Source organism: Mustelus asterias, chromosome 2 (assembly GCF_964213995.1).
Source record: "Mustelus asterias chromosome 2, sMusAst1.hap1.1, whole genome shotgun sequence".
NCBI classification, from domain to species: domain Eukaryota; kingdom Metazoa; phylum Chordata; class Chondrichthyes; order Carcharhiniformes; family Triakidae; genus Mustelus; species Mustelus asterias.
Window position 1 is genome coordinate 89,583,966 of NC_135802.1, and position 21,368 is coordinate 89,605,333.

The window sequence follows — 21,368 nt, forward strand, 5'->3', positions numbered from 1 at the left end:
CCTCCCCTTCCCCAACACCCCTTCATCCCCTCCCTTCCCCCTCCCCACTCCCCCACCCCCTCCCCCTTCCCTCCCTTCCCCCCCCCCCTTCCCCCCTCCCCCCTTCCCCCTTCCCCCTCCCCTCCCCCTTCCCCCCCTCCCCTCCCCTCCCCCCTCCCCCCTCCCCCTTCTCCCCCTCCCCCCTTTCCCCCTCCCCCCCCTCCCCCTTCCCCCCCTTTCTCCCCCTCCCCCTTCCCCCCCCCTTTCCCCTCCCCCCCCCTTTCCCCCTCCCTTTCCCCTCCCCTCCTTTCCCCCCACGTTCCCCTAACCCCCTTCACCCCTCTTCCCCCCTTTCCCTCTCCTCCTCCCCCTCCATTTCCCCTCCCCTCCGTTTCCCCCCTCCCCCTCCGTTTCCCCCCTCCCTTTCCCCTTCTTCGTTTTTCCCCCCTCTCTCCCCCTCTAACCTTTTCCCCCTCCCTCTTTCCCCCCTCCCTCTTCGCTCCCTCTCCCCTCCCTCTTCCTTCTTTAACCTCTTCTCTTTAACCTGTGCTTAATGCTCCCCCACTCACATTGTCTGTACCTTTAAGACTTGATTAGCTGTAAAGACTCACATTCCAATCATTATTCATGTAGATTGAGTTTGTGTCTTTGTGCCCTGTTTGTGATCAGAACTCCCACCCACCTGATGAAGGAACAGCCTGTTCCGAAAGCCAGTGGCTTTTGCTACCAAATAAACCTGTTGTTGTTAGACTTCTTAAAGCAGGTAGCAACAGACCTCAAAGCAAGTGATGAAAAATTGAAGGAGCATGCTTTAAAAGAAAATTGACCGGTATTAAAGCTGCAGAGCGACAGAGAAAAAAAATTGTTCTTGAATGAAAATGTGAACTCCAGAAAGAAGAAGCAGCAGCAGTTGCTGAAACTGAATTGGCAAAAGCTTGAACGCAGTGAAAAAAAAATAAAGCAAAAAGGGATCAATAGAATTCATAAGCGAAATTAAAAAGGTTATCAAGCCTTTCTAGCCCAGTATAAAATGAACTCAATGAGCTTAAAACAGTTAAAGAGGACTTTATCTGGCAGAGAAATGGACAGCTTGCACAGCAGAATTAAACTGGTATTTCCCGCAGAACTAAAAAGAATGTGGCCAGCATGTTTAATCAGTTTAAGTTGAAAGACAGCAGTAAGAATCTGCACTTGTAGCTGGAATTGAACATTCTCTGAGTGAGATCTCAAAACTTTTGTTTCAGAATAAAAGAATATTCTAACACCACTTAATCTACACATGAGCAAGTTGCTAAATTGAAGAACCATCTGAAGAAGATTTGCACAAAACTGGTTGAAGAGATCCTCTAGATCAGGGGTCTCCAAACTTTTCAGTACGAGGGCTACATTGTATATTTTACACATTTTCGGGGGCCAAAGAAAAAAAATTAGTTTTATAAATGAACTGGCGATGATTAAGCCCGTGAGATCGAATGAAATTCGCTGTTGAAACAACAGCTTTCAGAACGCAAGACATATCCACAATGCTTGTTGATGGATAATGCAATGCAGAAACATGGGCTTTGAGAATCCACCAACCTCACAAGCTTTTGTGATTTGTCCAACCAAACCTTTCTTCACCCCAGACATGTTCTTTCTTCCATCAATTGTCACGCATTGCAGTTTATTCCACTCCAGGTTATATTCTACACAGTTTTTTGCAATTCTTTGAAGATGTCTTCTCCAGTTACTGTGCTGAGCATGCTATGCACTGATGCTAATTCTTGTGTCACATTAAATTCACTGTCGATGCCACGGATGAATACTAGGGATTGTGATGTGTCACACACATCAGTCGATTCATCAGGTGCGAGGGAATACAACTGAAAATTTCTTGCTTTGTCTGCAATTTGATGAAATATATTGCTTCCTATATCCTCAATTCTACGAGCAACAATATTTGGCGCAAGACTGATGATTTTGAACAGATTTGCTTTTCCTAGGCATAACTCTTCCACTGCTTCCATTATACACTCTTTGATGAGATCTCCATCGGTGAATGGCTTTCCTCTTTTAGCCAACACATAAGCTAGTTTGTAACTGGCCCTGGTTAAAGCTTCATTTTCAGTTATCTTCGCGTAAAATAATCTTGTTGGGAAAGCAACCTGCATTGCATTGATTCAAATTTTTCTGAACGCTGTGTTCCTGTGAATTGGGAATAACTTGGTTCATGTTTGGTCTCAGTGCTGACGTACATTGTACTCTGTCAAAACTGCAACAGTTTTGTTGCATATGGCACACAAGGCTTTATCACCTGCTTGTACAAAGAAGTACTTTACACCCCGTTCTTCATTAAACAGGCGGCACTCACTGTCCACTTTTCTTTTCTTTTTTCCTTCCATAACTGAATTGGTCTGAATTGCCGCCATCATTGTCATTGTTCTCGCTCATTTCAGACAGATGGAGCTTACGGATTGGATAAAGCAGCTGTCACTCAGTCAATGCAGAGCGGCAATTGGATAACAGATGTCTCAATTGCTGATTCGTTTAATGAACTGTCAGTCACAGGACGGCAGCTCTGATTGGACAATAGGCCGGTAAAGAGGGCGGGGATTCCCATGGATCCATCAGACGCTGTGCGGAGCGGCAGCAAATATCCGGCCTGTGGCTCCCGTCCCCGCATCCGGATCCTGAGTCAGTGGTGGGGTTCCGGACGCGGGCGTGTTTTTGGCAGCGGGAATCCCGTCACGCCCCACTGGCTGCGGGCCAGATGTTAGCCCTCTGCGGGCCGGATGTGGCCCGTGGGCCGTAGTTTGGAGACCCCTGCTCTAGATCGACTAGTCATGATGTGGAAATGCCGGCGTTGGACTGGGATAAACACAGTAAGGAGTCTAACAACACCAGGTTAAAGTCCAACAGGTTTATTTGGTAGCAAACGCCACTAGCTTTTGGAGCGCTGCTCCTTCGTCAGAAGGAGTGGAAATCTGCTCTCAAACAGGGCACAGAGACACAAAATCAAGTTACAGAATACTGATTAGAATGCGAATCTCCTTACTGTGTCTAGATCGACTACTCAGGAAGAGGAATGGAAATTCATTGAAAGAATCTAAAAGGCAACATGAGGAATACAAAACTGAAAAATAAGCATAACTTATAAAATGGAACAAGAATTGGAACATTTATAGCATAAGCTGAGAAACTTTACACATCAAAAAGAAACCGAAGACAATCTGGTTTCTGAAAAGGAAAACTTAAGTCTTGAATGCCAGCTATGTGAAGAATAATGCTGTCAGCAAGCACAGAAATTTCAACAGGAGGATCAGCATTTGGACAAAATGTGTAGGCAGTTTTAGCACATTATTCATGAACACAAAACTGCAGTACAACATCTTAAAGGACGTGAAACAAACATAAAATGAAAAAGAGGATCTTATAAGAAGATTGAAAGGAAGTGAATCAAACTGCAGTCAAACAAATTCTTGTTTACAGGAAAATTGTAATTCCGAGAATACATGCAAGTTCATTTCTACAAAAGGCTTCAAAGAAATTCAGTAACCGTAGTTGAGGACAGTGGGTAAAATTAGAGGAGACATGATGTGCTGTGGTAAAATGACCCTACTCACTGGAGGAGCAGAGGTCCACCTCTTAGATGCAGCACACAACCAGGTCAGTGTGTCATCAGTTTGGAAGGATTAACAATGAGCGTTAAACATCCATCATGTTCGATGCACTGGTGCTTGAAGGAATATGCAATGAGATTGAAGATAGTGCTGCGGAGGCACCACAACAGTCTCCACCCTCACACACCCTCCCCAATAGCAGCCACAGGACGCAGCACAAGGCCAAATGGGCAGGCAGCAGGGGAGAGGCAGGTGAAGTTGTCCGGCACACCCCAGAGTCAGCCAAATTAAACTGACCAATCTGCAAATGGCAGAGAGGCAGTGCCAGAAGAGACTGTGCTCTCTCAGGGTTCAGTGACCAACTTATACAACCTAACCTGTGCTCAAGGAAGTACATTGGTAATCCAATGCCAGTGACACTGAAAATAACAGCAGCACCAAACCTCCACTCCAAAGGTTCATTCCAGGGTTCAGCTGGATTGCACAGGCAGCCACTCACCTCTGCATACAAGAGGTCAACAGCACTCTCTTCAAGAGATTTGGTGATTTCATTAAACACCAGATGGACAGACAGGCAGAGCAGTCCAAGAGGTTCATGGCCCTGGCTGGTTGTTTGCAAGTGCAAAGTGTGATCGATTGCACACATGTAACCATTAAAGTACCCTCAGGCCAACTGGCTGCATTCATCAGCATAAAGGTGTTCTCTTGGTTAAACATTTAGATTGTGTATGACAATCAAAAACACTTTCTGCAGATGTGTGCCAGTTATCCAGGCAGCAGCCATGATACTTACATATTTCAACACTCACAGGTGTCACACACATTCACTCCATGGCAATCATGAAATAGATGGATCCTTGGGGATTGAGGATACTCTCTCTGGGCCTGGTTCATGAAGCCCATAAGGAATTCTCACACTGATACAGAAACAAGATATAAATCTAGCCATAGCTTCACAAGGCTCATCATCAAGTAGGTTAATGGTCTACTCAAGATACATTTCCGTTGTCTGGACTGCACAGGGGAAGCACTTCAGTACAATGTGATCAGTCTTATGAATTGTTGTGGTATGTTGCACCCTACACAAACTGGTCATGCGAAGAGTGAGGGCGGAAGATTTAAACTTGGATGAGGAAGAGAACGTACAAGCCTCAACAGACAAAGATGATAGGAAGGATATTGCAGTTCATGAAGGAGGACCTTCTACATGATGCAGATACCAGAGAGATCAAGCTCAATGCGAGGGAGGTGAAAAACAGCCTCACCTTCAATGATTCCAATGCCCTGACATTCATTGAAGGTCAGCTGGAAAAAAATCTTCCTCTATGGCTATTGAAGTCAAATATAATTCAACTCCAAACCTCACATAGATCTTTCAGCTCAGGAGAGCTAATGCTCACATGCACAGAAAGAGGAAAACATTATGCCTGTTGCCCAACTACTGATGAGTGCTCCTACTCTTTCCCTGCCCAACATCAGAAAACCCGCAATGACTGTAGCACACAATACTGAGACCAAACAAAGTTTAATGCAACATACTTGCAATGGCAAAGAAAGCCTAGTGATAAGTGATGCCCTTCTTAAAATGTTTGCAAGTGTTGTGGTGAGGTATCAAGCATCTGCAGATGACTTTGAGGTAGGCTGGTGGTTGCAGCAGGGGAATGATGTGGTGTGCATCCTCTGAGACTGGACCACTTTCATTATCAGAGTGATGGCTTGAGGTACTCTTGGGCGTTCCTCTTGCACATCCTCTTGCAGTATTCCAGCCAAGGAAAGGCACACACAAATTAGGTCCAGAGATAATAATCTCTCAAATACCAACCATGGTTTTAGGACTCTCCCTTTCCAGTATGATCTCGTCACTAAGTGCTCATGGTCCTCACTCTCCATGCCAGCCAATCCAATTTCTGCATTTTTAGAGCAACTGACCACCCTGTTTCCCAGCCAGTTCTATCTCAACAGGGATCAGAGGAGGGATATCAGAAACCCCTCCATCAGCCTTCATCTGCTTCCTCCTTTTGTGAGTCCTCTTGTCTTGCAAGCACAAGTGAACAGTGAATTAGACTCCAGATGTATCAGGTGAAATGCCCTCTATGCTGGTCTAATAATGGGTGCATGTATCTACATCTCCCTCATGCCTGCACTCTTAAGTGAGGTACATGAGGAGGAGAGTGGGAACTCAAATGCATCCAATAATTCTGAAGCAGTCAGTGAGGACATGCCTGATGGTCTGACCAATAGCCTGCAAATTGAGTGACTCCACCATCCCCTCCCACCCTTCATCCAGAGTTGGTACTGCATTCATTCAGACTCAGCCTTGTGGTCTGGAGTACAGCATTTATCCTGTTCCTATACCGCACCCAATAGTAACAGGAATAACAGCAGTGGCCCTAAGGCAGCAGGAATGGAATGAACATGCCACCATTCAAAACCATTTCCCCATCACAGAGGCCATAGCCTGCCCACCCGGCTTCAACCTGCCATGCCAACATTGAGCTCTCCTCAACTGTTTCCGCACTAGCCAAAGCCTTTGTGCAACAACTTAACACAGGTGGAGCCTTGCAGGGAACCTAGACTGCAGCTGTGGTACACCCCAATCAATGACTCACATCATTGAAAACTGCCCCCGACAAAATTCAGTGGAGGGCTCTGAGAGCTCCATTTAGCCTCTATGAAAGCTTATGCCTGGCTTGGTAATTACTGCACATGCTAAAAAATAAACAGCATCCAATCACGCTGTTGATATCTCCCTAACTGTCCACCTCTGGCCTGGCCTCTTTGGTCATATTGGCCTTCTTCAGCCAGCTGACAGGGAAAGAATCCCTTTGTGATCTCGCACTATCTGGAGGATCTCAACAAGATGCTGAACCTTGGGCCTATGCCATAAGCACTCTGCAACATCACTTCAGGGGATACATTTAAGCCAACAACACATTTCTCTTTATAATTCCTTATTCATCAAGAGAGCTTCATGAATCTGCACACTTTGTTTTCTACACTTCTGTCCTTGCTAACACAGCCCCTTTTCCATTCACAGGTGCTTTCAGTTACAAGATCCTTCAGTATTTGGAGTACTGCTTTGGATGCCTTTTAAAAATGGCGTCTCAACCGCACTGGTGTCAGCAGATTTGTGACATTCCTTCATCGGGCATCCTGCACAATGACTTCTGGTAATTGGCCATCTGAAGTGTGACCATGTTTGGCTGGTTACTGGAGACCTATGCTAGATTTGTGCTGCCTTCCTGACCTAGCTCAGGAGCCAGGAGGTCACAACTAAGTTCCACCTGACATTTAAATACAACAAAAAAATGTCAAGTGCACAGTCGGCCAGAATCTATCTGTCAAAATGTTTATGATGTCAAGGACTTGCTATATTTTGGAAATGTTGCAAAGAAAGCTTTGGTGGGATGGTGCCTGGTGGGGTGGAGGTGGCACTATTCTGTGAACAAAGAACAATAGAGCACAGGAACAGGCCCTTCGGCCCTCCAAGCCTGCGCTGTTCATGTGCCCACTAGACCATTCTTTGTATCCCTCTATTCCCAGTCTGTTCATGTGTCTATCTAGATGTTCATGTGAAGAGTTGGTGTGGGTCAGTTGAAGAGGGGGGAAGTGGCAATCCATTCTGAGGTAAGCGAGGCTTGACAAAACCAACAGCAAAGACCAAATGGGTTTCTGGGGCTCCTCCTGGATGACTAGTTCAGAAAGACAATGTTTCAGAAATGCCCGACTACAGACCCAAGTGGCTAGAGATCAAAGTGGAGACATAGTGGAGAAGGAAGGTAGGCAGACTGGATCTACAATCCACATTAGCAAAAATAAGTTTGCTGCTGTTGTTTCCATTCCTTTAAAAGGAATTCAATGACCAGTATGTGCTGTACAGTGCACAAGATTGTTACTGGTGTGTTGGATAAAGGTGATTCCTGGATCCAAGTAATGAACACCAATGGGAGAAGAGCTGAGAAATTTCTGGATAAGTTTGATAAAATTTTATCTGTGGAACTCAATTTGAGTGGGAGTTGCTGTCGGAAGAAAATCTGTGGCTGAGTACTTGAAGAAAAAGAGCTGGAATTGTGTCTGAAGAAGTTAAAAGTCTGGAGGATAATTTTGTTTGAAGTTTAACCATATCATATAGGTGGAGTAGGCTGCCTGATAAATCTTTGTTGTAGTTGCTATTTAGTGTGTTATTTATACTGACCATGATTTGTCTGTTTATTGATGCTTAATTTATGTTGATTCTGGTTTCATTATTAAAGTAAAAAATATAAAAAAGGGGAAATATTTTCATTGGGGTTATTTGGTAAAGTTGGTTCTTATGATTTGTCCATCTGCATAAGGATCATAACATTATGCTTTTGCAACACCTGGAAGCCAATTTGCTGTTACACCACTATTTGAAACGATAAAGAAAGTCACTAATCACACTCCTCATTACTTGACATCCATTTTCTCTAAACTGGCTTTATATGAGATTAAGTAAATTGAGATACATATTTCTTTTGCTTCATAATTTAGGTTATTCACTTGCAAATAGAAGATAATCTGATTGAAAACACCAATAAGTGCCACATAGTGAAATGTTTTAAACTAAAGCATCCCATATATTATAACTGCATGGTATTGTACCTGCTAAGAGGAATAGGTTTATTCTGCTCAGAATTACAAGTTTTTATTGGCAATATCATGTTTGATAATTAACTAGTAAAAAAAATGTAATCAACCAATGTACTCTCCATTATAAAGTTCACATGTCATAAAGTATTACTTGTTAACTCACCAAGGATTAATGTTCAATGAGGCATATGATAAAACATTGACTACAGTTCAAAAGTACTTTATTTGCTGTAAAGTGTTTTGTGACATCCGGAGGTTGTGAAAGGTGCTACATAAATGCAGGTTACTTTCAGATGGTATCATAAAGCTGCATAAAGTCCATCAACTTAATAATTGTAGACAATGCACGTTGTATCAAAAGGATTTATTAAAACGTCATTGCTTACAAGTTGAAATGCCCAATATTGAGAGAATGTTATTTACACTTTTTTTGCACATAACACAATACTAGGACAGAGACATGCAATGACTCTACAGAATGTTATGGTTACAAGTGTTGCACAGAAATGTAACTAATAAAGCTTATGGGACGCCAAGCTCTTATAATTCATGTTTCAACAGTACTTTGGCTGCCTTCATGTTTGTAGCCACTAAAGAAAGGGAAAATATGTTATTCAGGTATGATGCACAAATTAAATGTAACATTTCTGCCTGTGGCAGATTTATTGGATTCTCTGTCTGTAATCACGCACACACGGACATTGGTTACAGTTTGCCATTTCGAATACACAACATACCAGCCACTATGCCATCAGCATCTGAGTTTGAAGGGTGTTTGAGAGCTATGATCTGTTATTGTCTTTGATGAAATGAATGCAATATAATGGGATAATTCTCCCACCAGGATCAGGTACTCTTAATATTGTTTAGCTACACTTTGTAGTTTAACTAAGAGGTTGGTCATAGTTAGTAATGAATTTGAATGAAAATGGAGCTCTATTTCCAAACCCGTTCTCAACGCCTGGGAATCTGATGTTGTAGCATTAGTTGAAGTTAATTTATTAATCACAAATAGGTTTACATTAAGCTGTGAAAATTCCCTAGTCCTACATTCTGGTGCCTATTCAGATATACTGAGGGAGAATTTAGTATGGCTAATGCAACTAACCAGCACAGAATCCCTACAGTGCAGATGGAGGCCATTCGGCCCATCGAGCGTGCATGACCATAGTTCCACCCAGGCCTTATTCCTGCAACCCCTCATATCTATTCCACTAATTCCCCCTGACACTAGGGGACAATTTAGCATGGCCAATCAACCTAACCCACACATCTTTGGAGTGTGGGAGGAAACCCAAGTACCCGGAGGAAACCCACGCAGACATGGGAAGAACATGCAAGCTCCGCACAGACAGTGACCCAAGCTGGGAATTGAACCTGGGTCCCTGGCACTGAGGCAGCAGTGCTAACCATTGGGCCACAATGCCATCCTTAGGGCCAATGTTTTAGCTTTCCCTTTCGTTATTTTGAAGCCAAATCATGGAATTTTACAACATAGGAGACGGCCATTCAACCTATTAGATCTATGCCGGTTTATCCTTTATTTTCACTGACCTTAGTAGCCATTCTAAAAAAACAGATTCTCCTTCAACCATGGTTTCTGACAGTGCATTTCGTGTTCTAATAAGCTTGACAAAACAAACTTCTTTTGGTTTCCTTCTTTGGGTGCCCTTTGATAAATTCATACTTCCAATTCCTGACCAAGTGAAATATTTTTTTCCTTTTGCACTCATCAAAACCCTTCAACGTTTCATTATCAGAGCTCCTCTTACCTGCTCTGCTCTAATAAAAATAGCACCAGTTTCTTTAATCTCAACAACTGAAATAGTGCAACTATAGATGGACCACAAGTTTAAGTAAAAATGAACAGTTGAATAGCTTTCAACAGTTATCAGCAAGAAATTACAAATTCTGAAATGTTAAGTATCTGTTCAAAACCCAGACCTCCGAAGGTCAATTAAATAATAATGCAATTTTCTCAGGGAGCTCTACAAGCAAAGAAAAAATGTGATTCGAAAGCACTGAGCATTTGTCAAGTAACACACTGCTTAAATTTACCAATGAGGGAGGTCTAAAAAATTAATGTTCCTGATGTGTACTCCTGGCTTGGCGTCTTGCCTGCTGGAAATGGGCATCAGGAGATCACAAGTATGTACCCAGCAATTTCATGTCCTTTTTTTAACCATTTGGCTATGATTCCACAGGCAAACAAAAAGCTGCTACAACCAGATTATTCAACTGTGGAGATGTTAGAACTGAGACCAATTCTACATGACCCTGAATCGGCACTTCGAGTAGGAGTTACAGCAATTTATCATCACTGGTTGAACCAAAATGGGGCCAGAGATTACAATCTCAACATTGTGGAAGACTGCAGAGTGCTTTATCGAAAGACAAGATAATGTTCTTTGAGTTTACACAGATTCATCTAGGATTCCTGCTCCTGAGTTTCAATGGAAGACAGAGGGGTTAGCTTGAACGTAAGGTGGAGAATTAAAATAATGGACAATCAGAAGCTCAGGGTCCTACTTGTGCACTGAAAAATGTCTCACTGAGCAGTCAGCCATTTTGCTTCATTTTTTTGCAGGTTTCAGTTGTGCCCTTTTTCCTTGTTTTTGCTTTCAGGCATGTCATGTCTACACATCTTTTGTTTCTTTACTTGGCCATTGGCACTGCATCACCAACTCTTGTCATTTAATCCCCCCTATGTTCCAATCAATACAGACCTTCCCTTTTGTTCATTTTCTACCTTCACCTTGCTGTTTCTTATACCCCATTGTATTTTGATTTTTTCCAGTTCTGATGAAAGTTCAACCTGAAGTGTTAACACTGTTTCTCTCTTCAGGAGGAAGCCTAACCTGTGTATTTCCAGATTTCAGTTTCAGATCTACAGCAGGTGTAGTACTTTGTTTATGTAAAACACTGGCCAGAATTTTATGTCCTCCCCCAGCAGGTTTTTTGGACGGGAATTCTCTCTGGGTTCCTGCCTGTCCAATCTGGTTGTGATTTTATGCTGAAGCAGGCAGGGGCACTTAAGGGCCGTTTCCTTCCCAGAACTCAAATTATAGGGCTGGTGGGTGAATGAGGGCAGGAGGGTGGAAAAAGACAAAGTTTGATCTCTGGTGAAAAAGGGACCCCTTCGGACTGAGGACCTGGTGATCTCTAGGCCTCCCTCCCCACGTAGGTCTATCCCCTGATGCCAATATTGCCCCCAAGTGACCTCACAAACCCCACTCTGGGACTTCTGCGCTTTACCCATCCTCCAAGCAGTCCCCTGGAGAGTCTCTTCTGGTCTTTGCAGCCCTGTGCCTGGAAGGACTGGAGAAGTCCTAGCCAATCTGATTGGCTGGCAGCACTCCAAGGCAGGATTTCCTCCTGAGTGAGGTAGGAAGCTCCACCTTTTGCCACTCAATACTCATTCGAGTGCAATTTGGTATTGGTGCTGCTGGAGTTGGCGGGCAAGTATTCAAGCCATTAAGAAATGTGACAAATATTTCCAGTAGTTTAAAAGAAATAACTTGGACTTACAGAGTTCAATGTCACCAGCCTCATAAGTGTACAAACGATTATCATACTTCCCTCTGATATCTGCTCTCACTGTCAAGGAAGGATCTATATTCAAAGAAAAGAAAACACTCAATACTTACAAGTACACGTATTAAAGGCTGGGAATATTAACCAACATAACTACATCCCTCACACAAAAAAGTTAAAATTCTTACCGACAAAGATTATCCTGGGAACATACTGACTGTCAGGCCACAAGTTTTTGTCAGTTGTCTCAAACTGTAATGAAAATTATGATTTAGTTGCAGTTGTAGTTATTGGCAATGCAAACAATACCAAGGTACATATTTAAAAGGAAAGAATGCAATGTATAAACTTGTATTTAGATAACACGTCTTATTGGCTGGGGTACATGCAAGGGATATAGCATGAATAGGTACCTCCCCTTTTGTTTTCTTTCATTCCTGAAAGGACCTAGCTGACTGAAATTCACACAGCGAAGCCACATAGTTGCACCCATGGAATGAGATCTGAATTCTCATGGAAATGGGAGTGTTTTGGACCTTAGCCAAAATGGCACTAGAGCCCAGATATCCCACCACTGAACCTGGCATCCACTATTTTCTGCTGGGGGTGGCAGCAAAGTGCAGCTGCCTTGATTCAAAAGCAATTTTTGAAAAAAACAACTCATGGGCTTTAGACATTTGAGTAAAAGCTCTAATGTTTGGAACCTTTTGGGATTATTAACAGTGGAAATTTGAATAAAAAGTGGATATGCTCTGTGGAACTGTCAAAAAGTCAAGCAAAATCTCCTGCCCTTTAAATTGAAGAAAAAACCCAGGCGGTTGTGACTCTGCTGAGGAAAACTCGGTGCTTGCAATTTCAATACATGTTTGTTTACGCAAGCCTGAAAGTTAATACTATAGGATTAGTGTGGCTTAATGGCTTCCACATCCTAGCATTATCAGTGGGTGTCTGTATGTTTATTTTATTTCATCTCAGCTTGGTTTCTGAGGTTGCCCATGGTGGCTAACTGGTTGAATGCAATGGAGGGTATAAGGGTAAAGGGTTGACATGGAAAATGGGGGGGGGGGGGGGGAAAGTAAGGTGTAATGAGTTGGTATGAATGGAGCACCTGGGGGTTGAGGGATAGGAGGACTGCTTTCTGTTTTTCTTACAACTGGGACCAAGTCTGAGGTAGGCATTTTAAATCATCATACAGTTTACTTTTGCTCCATTGGCAATGCAGGCTAGTATCGCTGTGAATCATGTTTTCTATTGCTCTGTCATTTTCACGAGAACGGTCGTCAAGTTTTTCCACTCCAGTTTGACTGCTGGCCATACTGAGATTCATGGGCACTTCATGTTGCTAATGTGACTTAACAGTTACATGTGTTTTTGCCACCTCATCATGAACCACTTTTGGCATTATAGTGTCTTGATAGTCTGACTTTTTGAAAGAAATGTGTTTGTCTTACTTCTGTGCTGCGATCTGGGGTAATTTTGCACATTCCAACACAACCATACTATGTGTCACATTCAAACCCTATACAAGTACCGAACTAAACATTTGGACACAATACGTCCAACAAAACCTTATTTTCTATTCTCAAATTCTTGTCACTTAAATATTCCCATTATGAAATAGCAAACATTTAAAATTCTTCCATTTAAGTATTCATGGGTGAAAAACATCCTTGATAAGTACTGCAAGTTAGACCAATGATTTTTTTTTAATGGAAAAGAAATTCCTACACAAACTGAAGGAGCAGAAGGAAAATAAATCTCCAGGGTTAGAAGGTAATAATTTCCAAGGGAGCAGAGGCGCACTGTGAATCATTAACAATTGTGGGTAGTTAATGGTCACTGGGGAATTTCTTGCAAATTGGAAACTGGCTAATACAATCCTTCTCTTCAAAAGGGATGGCAAAACAGACAGTAATTTCGTATAATTGAGAATCAGTTAATAGAATGCACTTGAGAATTATCTATAAAATGACAACCTGGAAAACAGCAATTAACCAAAACTAATTGGGGAAAGTCCTGCTTGACTGACAACCTCTCAGCAACAGGCAGCCTAAGTGGAAGGTGCTCAGATTTCTGTGAGGCATTAAAAAAAAACTCCATCCTTAAAGTTACAAAGCCAATGCTCAGAGTGGACCAGGCAAACCCAAATCCATTCCTTGCTTGCTCCAAAAACCAAATTGAATATAATTCATGGTCCCCACAAGAGAGACAAACAAGATCCATGCTGACAAGATAAGGCATTGAACCCCATCTTGGGCTTGATCTTAGCCAAAAGGCCTCTAAGGCATTTGTAAAAGTTCTCTTCATGAAAACCAACTAGCTAAGAACAAAGTTGTGAGCATTTGTGGAAGAACTTGGGTGTGGATAATAAATTGTTTGAGGAGGGGTGGTGGTGGAGATAGAGTAAGGAGGGGCTTATTGAGATTGCGAATGCAAGTCAATTAAATATTCAGATGATACCAAACCGGTGAGATCAAAGGAGGTAGCCTCAATATTAAACAAAATATATAAGCAGGCTGGAATGTGATAGATGAAGTTTAATGCAGATAAGTGTGAAATATTGCACACTAGAAAAATGAGGAACATGAACGGCTCTGAAATTGTTCAGTATGAAGTTAAAAAGCTTGGGGTCTTGGCAGACTGAACACATTGCAGAGCACCAATGAATAGATCAAAAGGCAAAACGTAAAATGCAAGTCAACCGATGCTATAGTCAAACTATACCATATTCTGGTCAAGCTGTTTGCCATTTTGAAAAAACTGTGCCCACTATTGCTCTTCATGAATAAACCCCACTGGGATACTGTAAAGAGCCACAAGACTGATCTCTAATGTTAAAGGCATGCACCATAAGAGATTTGGGGAACTGATTTTTTTTTTACTTGGAGATGTCAGAGGTCACATTAGAGGTATATAAAATGGCAAACTGTATGGAAAATCTGGAGTATTATTTTCAAGTTAAACTACAAAAGTAGGATAAATAAAATTTATGCAAATCCCAAAAGTAGCACAAATTCATAATTAACTCCAGAACACTAGTAGTTTCCTCGGTCAGTGCAGTAGCATAAAGTGCTTTTGAGTATTTTATTTTCTCTCTTACCACAAGATTAAGCATAACAAAGTCCTCTTTTGCCATTTTCTGAATGTCCTTATGATCAGCAAATGCTTTCTTCAGGGCTGTTTTAGAGAAAAAAATACAATGCATGGGTGAAGAGATAGTGAATGCTCCAAAATAAAGCAAATTCTCAGCAGCTATTTTACTCTAAAGCTCAATTAACTATAATATAGGATTTTAAATTGTTTGTTAGTGATTACTTACCTTGACTGTATGGGCATTCGTCCAGGTGGTGGATAACCATTAAAGGTCGATTGCTGAAATAGGAATACTATGATTAATTTCACTGTTTAAATCTGATGAAATAAATATTTAAAAAGCTTAATAATTTCCTTTCACAAGAGTGTTTTCAAATGCACTAATATGTTTGTTTTTACACAAGTGAATTGTGACATTTGAGTATAATGTAACCAACAATTTATTATTATCTTACAAGACATTTGGGTTACTAGTAAGCACATGAACCATTTTTAGAGAATTATGCCAGGGTAGGGATGAACCACCAACTGGATTGTCCCAGTATATGGTTACATCAATAATCTGGATTCAGAAACACAAAACAAAAAGATTAAGTTTGCAAATTATACCAAATTGGAATTTGCAACTCAAATTACAGACTGGATTGGACAAATGAAGGCCAATACAATATCATTCAATAAAGTATAAAGTGTATGGGGCAGCACAGTGGCAAGCACTGCTGTCTCACAGTGTCAGGTACTCAGGTTCAATTCCCAGCTTGGGTCACTATCTGTGTGGAGTTTGCACACTCCGTGTCAGCATGGGTTCCCTGTGTCAGCGTGGGTTTCCTCTGGGTGCTCCGGTTTCCTCCCACATTCCAGAGATGTGCAGGTTGGGTTGATTGGCCATGCTAAATTGTCCCCGAGTTTCAGGGGGAACTAGCTAGGGTAAATGCATGGGGTTATGGCCTGGGTGGGATTGTGATTAGTGCAGACTCGATGGGATTCTATGATTCCATATAGTGCTACAAATAGGCAGGAAAGAAATGACTCAATGAATTTTAATGAAATCACTAAGGATGAATCTGAAAGAACAAGGAGCCTCAGCAGACATAGCATTAAACATGCAAACTCAAACAGTAATTTTGTGACTGATAATCAATAAATTCTTTTTCACATAACTGCGATCAACAAGTGGGGGAAAATTCCTGGAATCATTTAAGAAAAAATTCAATCATCTAATTGGGTTACATTAGGATTCATTAAGATGGGCTGAATGGCCTTCCTCTGATGATTACCTACACTGGGATAGGCTTTGCATTGTCCAATTGGTCAAGGCCAATTTCCAGGGTCAATATCAGCTGAGTAATCTTTTGTAGGTCTGAACATCACTTCAAATTCTTATTATGTGTTTGGAAAACACTATCCAAAAAAATATGTTTTGCTCCTCAGTGATTCTCTCCCTATTATTGAGCCCATTCTTCCTTGTTATTTGCCTCAAGGTAATATCCTTAAAGGGGAAATAAATTTCTAATTGACTTTGAGATACAAGTGCAACGTTGTCTCCAAGCTGCGTGGCCACACAACCAGGAATGTGTCACACAGGAATCAAACTAGTTGGGCACAAGAAATGTTCCTTTAAAGGTGCATGCATGTCCATGTTACAGGGACAAGCTAGCTGTGCACCAAGAGACAAAAAACAGAAAATGCTGGAAAATCTCAGCAGGTCTGACAGCATGGAGCCAATTTTTTGAGTCTAGATGACCCTTCCTCAGAGCTAACAGCAAAGAGAATCAGCAGAGATTTATACCATGAGAATGGAGTGGGGGGGGGGGGGGGGCGGGTACGGTAGGGGCAAGAAGGAGAGCTGGAATGGAGATTGAAAAGGAGGATGATAAAATAGATGAATGAGATGAAACAAAAAGAAATAAAATAAATGGAAATGGGGTGAAGCTGAAGGAGAGAGTTCATGTTGTGAAGTCATGCTCTTTGTACACCGAGAATTTAGATGGAACATGGTTATAAGATGCATCAATGGTTACTGGAGTCCAACACTTGGTCAAATGATATATTATTTACAGTGTGTCATGTGTTACATGCTGACAGCACCATGGGTATATTGCTATCCCTGTACAGAACAGCTGCTGATCAGGCCTTGCCTGTCTCAGTGCTCAAATAAGCTGACCATAATAAGTAAGAGTTAATCTCACTCAAGTACCAAAGGTGGTCCAGACACATTATGAATGATGCAGTGGGAATGCGACAGGGTCAAAGGTAGAATGTCAGTCACATTAACCAGAACGGACTGCAGACAGCCTGTATGGTGCTGCCCCTTTTGGTTGTGTAAAGTGGCAGTGACTCAAATCCTCATTCAGGGTTTGGCTTTTGGAGAGGTCCATAAATGAGAATAGCAGCAAGAAAGATTGGCCTATAACAAGGAGAGATCAGCCAGGAACAACATGGCCTCCATGCATCTATAAGGTGGTCCCTTTCTTTTCTGAAGGTCAGGACCATAATGAGCCGAGTACACCATTCGTGAACAGACTCCTAATGGGTTTAGTGTGCCCAGGAGCATAGCTAAACACCAAAGCAAGCCTCTGCACCATTAACTTATGATCTTACTGCAACAAATTGCATTTGTTTAAATAAAAACAGAAAATGCTAGGAAAAGTCAAGCAGATCTGCCAGCCTTTGGAGAAAGAATAGTTAAAATTTTGAGTCCGTATAACTCTTCCTCAGAGTTAAAGAAAGGGATGGATTTTATACTGAAGAGGGGTGGAGCAAATTTGAAAGTCAGTGATAAATGTGAGCTCGGAATCATTGGAAAAAGATTTTTTTTTCCAGCAAAGGAAGTGTTAAAGACTATACAAGCCGCTAATAGTGGCATAAAGATAGCAGAACAAAGATCAATGTTCAATGAAAGCAAAACATAAGAACAAGTGACAGAAGGCTCTGTTTGTAGGGGGGTGTGGCAGAGGTGTGTTACATTGCAACAACATTTTTTTTAAAAAAAGGCTCAAGGTGGAATGTAAAGCTCACAGTCTGAAGCTGTTGAACATAAATGTAGAGTCCAGAAGGCTGTAAATGCCTAATCAGATGCTGCTTCTCCAGTTGGTGTTGGACTTCACTGTCAGTATGGGGGGGGAACCCTCGGTCAAGAAGGGGGACATGTCAGAAGCACTGTTTTTGATTGTGGTATCATCAGGATAGATGTGAAGAAACTGGCAGAATGGGATAGAGACCTTACAGGAAGCCAGGTATGAGAAGCTGTGGGAGTCTATGGGCTTGTAATGAATATTGGTGGTCAGTCTATCACCAGAAATGGAGACAGATCAAGGAAGGGAAGCATTGGAGATGGACCATGTGAAGGAGAGAGGGGTAGAAATTGGAAGCAAACTTGATATATTTTTCCAGGTCTAGATAAGAGCATGAAGCGACACTGATATAGTCATTGATGTAATGGAAAAAAAAAAAAGAGTTGTCTGCCTGAAGAAATGAGGTGGAGATGCCGGTGTTGAACTGGGGTAAACACAGTAAGAAGTTTAACACCAGGGTTAAAGTCCAACAGGTTTATTTGGTAGCAAAAGCCACAAAACTTGTGGCTTTTGCTACCAAATAAACATGTTGGACTTTAACCTGTTGTTAAACTTCTTACTGTGAAGAAATGAGCACAGAGATAAAGGTAATGAATTGTATTAGCTGGTTGGATGACCTGACTTCATGAATACAGCTCAGAGGCCAAAGCATAAAACTTAAGCTAGATGTTTTTTTGATTTTAACAAACACACACAAAATATGAACAGGTTGATTGACTAAACCAAACAACAAATTTTGGATCAATGACCTGGAATGGCAATTGAAACATTGTGGATTTTAAAAAAAAACATTGCAAATCTATGCAGGCCAGGTCTACTGATTTCCGGGAGTCTTTTCATCATATAGACCTTTCCTTAGCCACAAGGCAACTTACAAATCATTCCTTCATCTGTCAATACTGCCATGAGAATGTATCCTGGAATGATATCTGTCAGTTACTGTCACTCCCTGAGGGGACAGTGTCTAACATTCCAGGCAGCAGTCCATACTCAATTGTTGATTATATTTCAAGAGAGAGGTATCTAAGGAAATGGGAAATTGTGGACGATCAGATTGGATTTTGCTAAATAGCAGAGCAAAGTACTTCCTTCAGCTCTTATATTTTATGGATTGTGAGCACCCAGTAGATAGAGTTCAAGAAAATAAAATTACAGAATTAAAAAGAGCTTTTCAACTTTGATCTACACTTTGCATAAACCACATACAATCCATTCTACCAAGCACACTGTCATAGGTGGTATCATAGAATCCCTACAGTGCAGAAGGAGACCATTAGGCCCATTGAGTCTGCACCAACTACAATCCCACTTATTCCCACAACCACACATATTTACCCTCCTAATCTCCCTGATGCTAGGATCAATTTAGCATGGCCAATCAACCTAACCTGCACATCTTTGGACTGTGGGAGGAAACCGGAGCCCCAGGAGAAACCCATGCAGACATGGGGAGAATATGCAAACTGAGGCCAGAATTGAACCCGGGTTCCTGGTGCTTGAGGCAGTGCTAACCACTGTGCCACCCTAAATTCACACCTATTATTCTTTGTGACACAAAAAACAGACATTTGCAATTCACCATACAGCTTTCTCTGACTGAACACAGTGAACAGCTCTACACTTCACATATTACTTTTACCCATGTATTTCCTCCTTCCCTCCCCCTTCATCATTCTGTTTTTTTTAAGCAGGGCGGAGATATTTCATTTCCTGTTTTAGCTATGATCGTTTCAAGTGGGAGGGCCACCTCTTGAACATTCCTTGATATAGATTTCGTGTAATTACTCTCTCTCTCTGTATGCATCGCCTGTTCCTTTCCTGCTATGAATCCACCCCATTAATAAGCACTGCAAGGTTTTTGAGTTTCATTCCTCGGATTTCCCTAAGCATGCACTGCAGGTTATCCTATTTGTCTATGGATCATCTCAGGAGTTCTTCCATTCAGCGTTTACCAGCTAATCTGATATGTGTATGCGTGAGTATCCTATAGGATATTAAACAAATGCTAGGAATGGGGAGAGCGGTGTTGTACTCCAAGGTGGACAGGTGCAGGAACAATACCGACAGACACTAGAGAGCGCGCTTTTGGTTAAAAAGGCAGCATTACCTCTTCCTTGATTTGAACAGTCCTTCCTCGTAGGTCTGAACCCAATTAATGTCATCTCCCCATCCTAAGATTAAAATAAATACAAACGTTAACCTAAAAACCACATCAGGGGGAAAGAGGGAGAGGAGAACACAAATCAAGTAAACTGCACATTGATAGGAAAGCACAATCAAACAATGTAACCCGGAGTACTGTGAAAAGTTGCAGCCACCTTACCTCTGGAGAAACTGGGAGGACATTTCTTCTCGTTTGCACTCTCGTTTTTAGATGGAGGGCTCACAGTCTTGGATCCGGCGGGACCTCTTGCCAGACAACCTGAGACAGCCGCCAGCAGCACCAGTAGGAAAAACGAAAGGGCAGCCATCCTGGTGGGATTCGATTTGAATCAGAGGACTGGAGACACAGAATCAGCAAAATAATACGTTTCAACAATTCACCAACGCATATATGCACGTCTCAATAATTCCAAAGAGAGAGAGAGAGAGATAAGGTTTAGGGAGTGTTCGAGATTGTCAAAAATGATTTAACTTTCTTAGTGAAAATCAAAAGTAAAAGTTGCACCTCCTGTTTACCTGTAAGAGGTTCTGCCGAATCCGAGCCGGGCGCTGTTCACACCGTGCTGTGATTCCGAAGTGTTATGTTCCCAAATATATACCTGATGTTCGCCACCCCATTGGTCACTATCCTTTAATCGCCCTCCCCAATTTGGGGACGCAGGAAGAATGAACTTTACTTAGATTATCTGTAAGTAATAATTCTAACTTTGGAACTTTTTGAACTCAGAACGTTCAAGGTAAAGATTGCTGGGGATAATTTTGGCAATTTTAAATTGAGATAGTGAACTATTTTAAAAATGTGACATTTTTTCAAGACAAATCAGTACCTGTTGATTTCTCTGAAAGCTGACTGGTCTCTTTGCTATTGGCTGAAAGTTTTACAGACAGCATGCTAATATGTTTTAATTACATTCCAATCGACTACTGTGCTGATTCACAACTTCAGATCTGGTTTTAAATGAATAATGGCAACACCCTAATACTGCTTCTGCAATATTTATGGATTTCTTTGACAGAAAATCAAGTTTATGTGCTTTTTTGAATAAAGCATTTTTCAAAATGTTCTATTTTCACATAATGGTTTCTAAAGTCAACAACCAGGGCACATCATGCATTTCTTCAGGCCTGGTTTCAGTGTATTCTTTTGCCTTTTTCTTCATGATTTTAGTACACACAATGGCTATTTGACGGTTGCTGTATGAGTTGAAGTTGGGCCCTTTGAAAAATTGGGGTCTTCCAGTCTTGGTTCTTCTTGCAATGCCACCAAGCAGGACGATTAACAACCTGCAAATCCTTCCAACACGTGCTAATGGCA

The 21,368-nt window shown here is 41.7% G+C and overlaps 1 protein-coding gene across 1 annotated transcript; it reads right to left on the bottom strand.

Annotated features, from left to right (window-relative positions):
• Positions 1-8,538: 8,538 nt before the first annotated feature.
• On the bottom strand, positions 8,539-20,875 carry LOC144509530 (anterior gradient protein 3-like). Its single transcript, XM_078238438.1, has 8 exons — positions 20,570-20,875; positions 20,214-20,390; positions 19,998-20,061; positions 15,043-15,095; positions 14,824-14,900; positions 11,912-11,975; positions 11,718-11,801; positions 8,539-8,779 (listed from the first exon to the last, which is right to left on the bottom strand). The coding sequence occupies exons 2-8, from the start codon at positions 20,359-20,361 to the stop codon at positions 8,730-8,732; spliced, it is 540 nt and encodes a 179-aa protein (XP_078094564.1). The 5' UTR covers positions 20,362-20,390; positions 20,570-20,875; the 3' UTR covers positions 8,539-8,729.
• Between the last annotated feature and the right edge of the window lie 493 nt (positions 20,876-21,368).

Bases quoted from the DNA above. Each gene is read 5' to 3' on its own strand.
- LOC144509530 (XM_078238438.1), bottom strand. From the start codon at position 20,361: ATGGCTGCCCTTTCGTTTTTCCTACTGGTGCTGCTGGCGGCTGTCTCA. The intron at 15,096-19,997 runs GTAATGCTGCCT...TTCCTATTTCAG, and splicing joins CTGTTCAAATCAAGGAAGAG to CAATCGACCTTTAATGGTTA. The intron at 11,976-14,823 runs GTAAGAGAGAAA...TTTTCATTACAG, and splicing joins TTGTTATGCTTAATCTTGTG to TTTGAGACAACTGACAAAAA.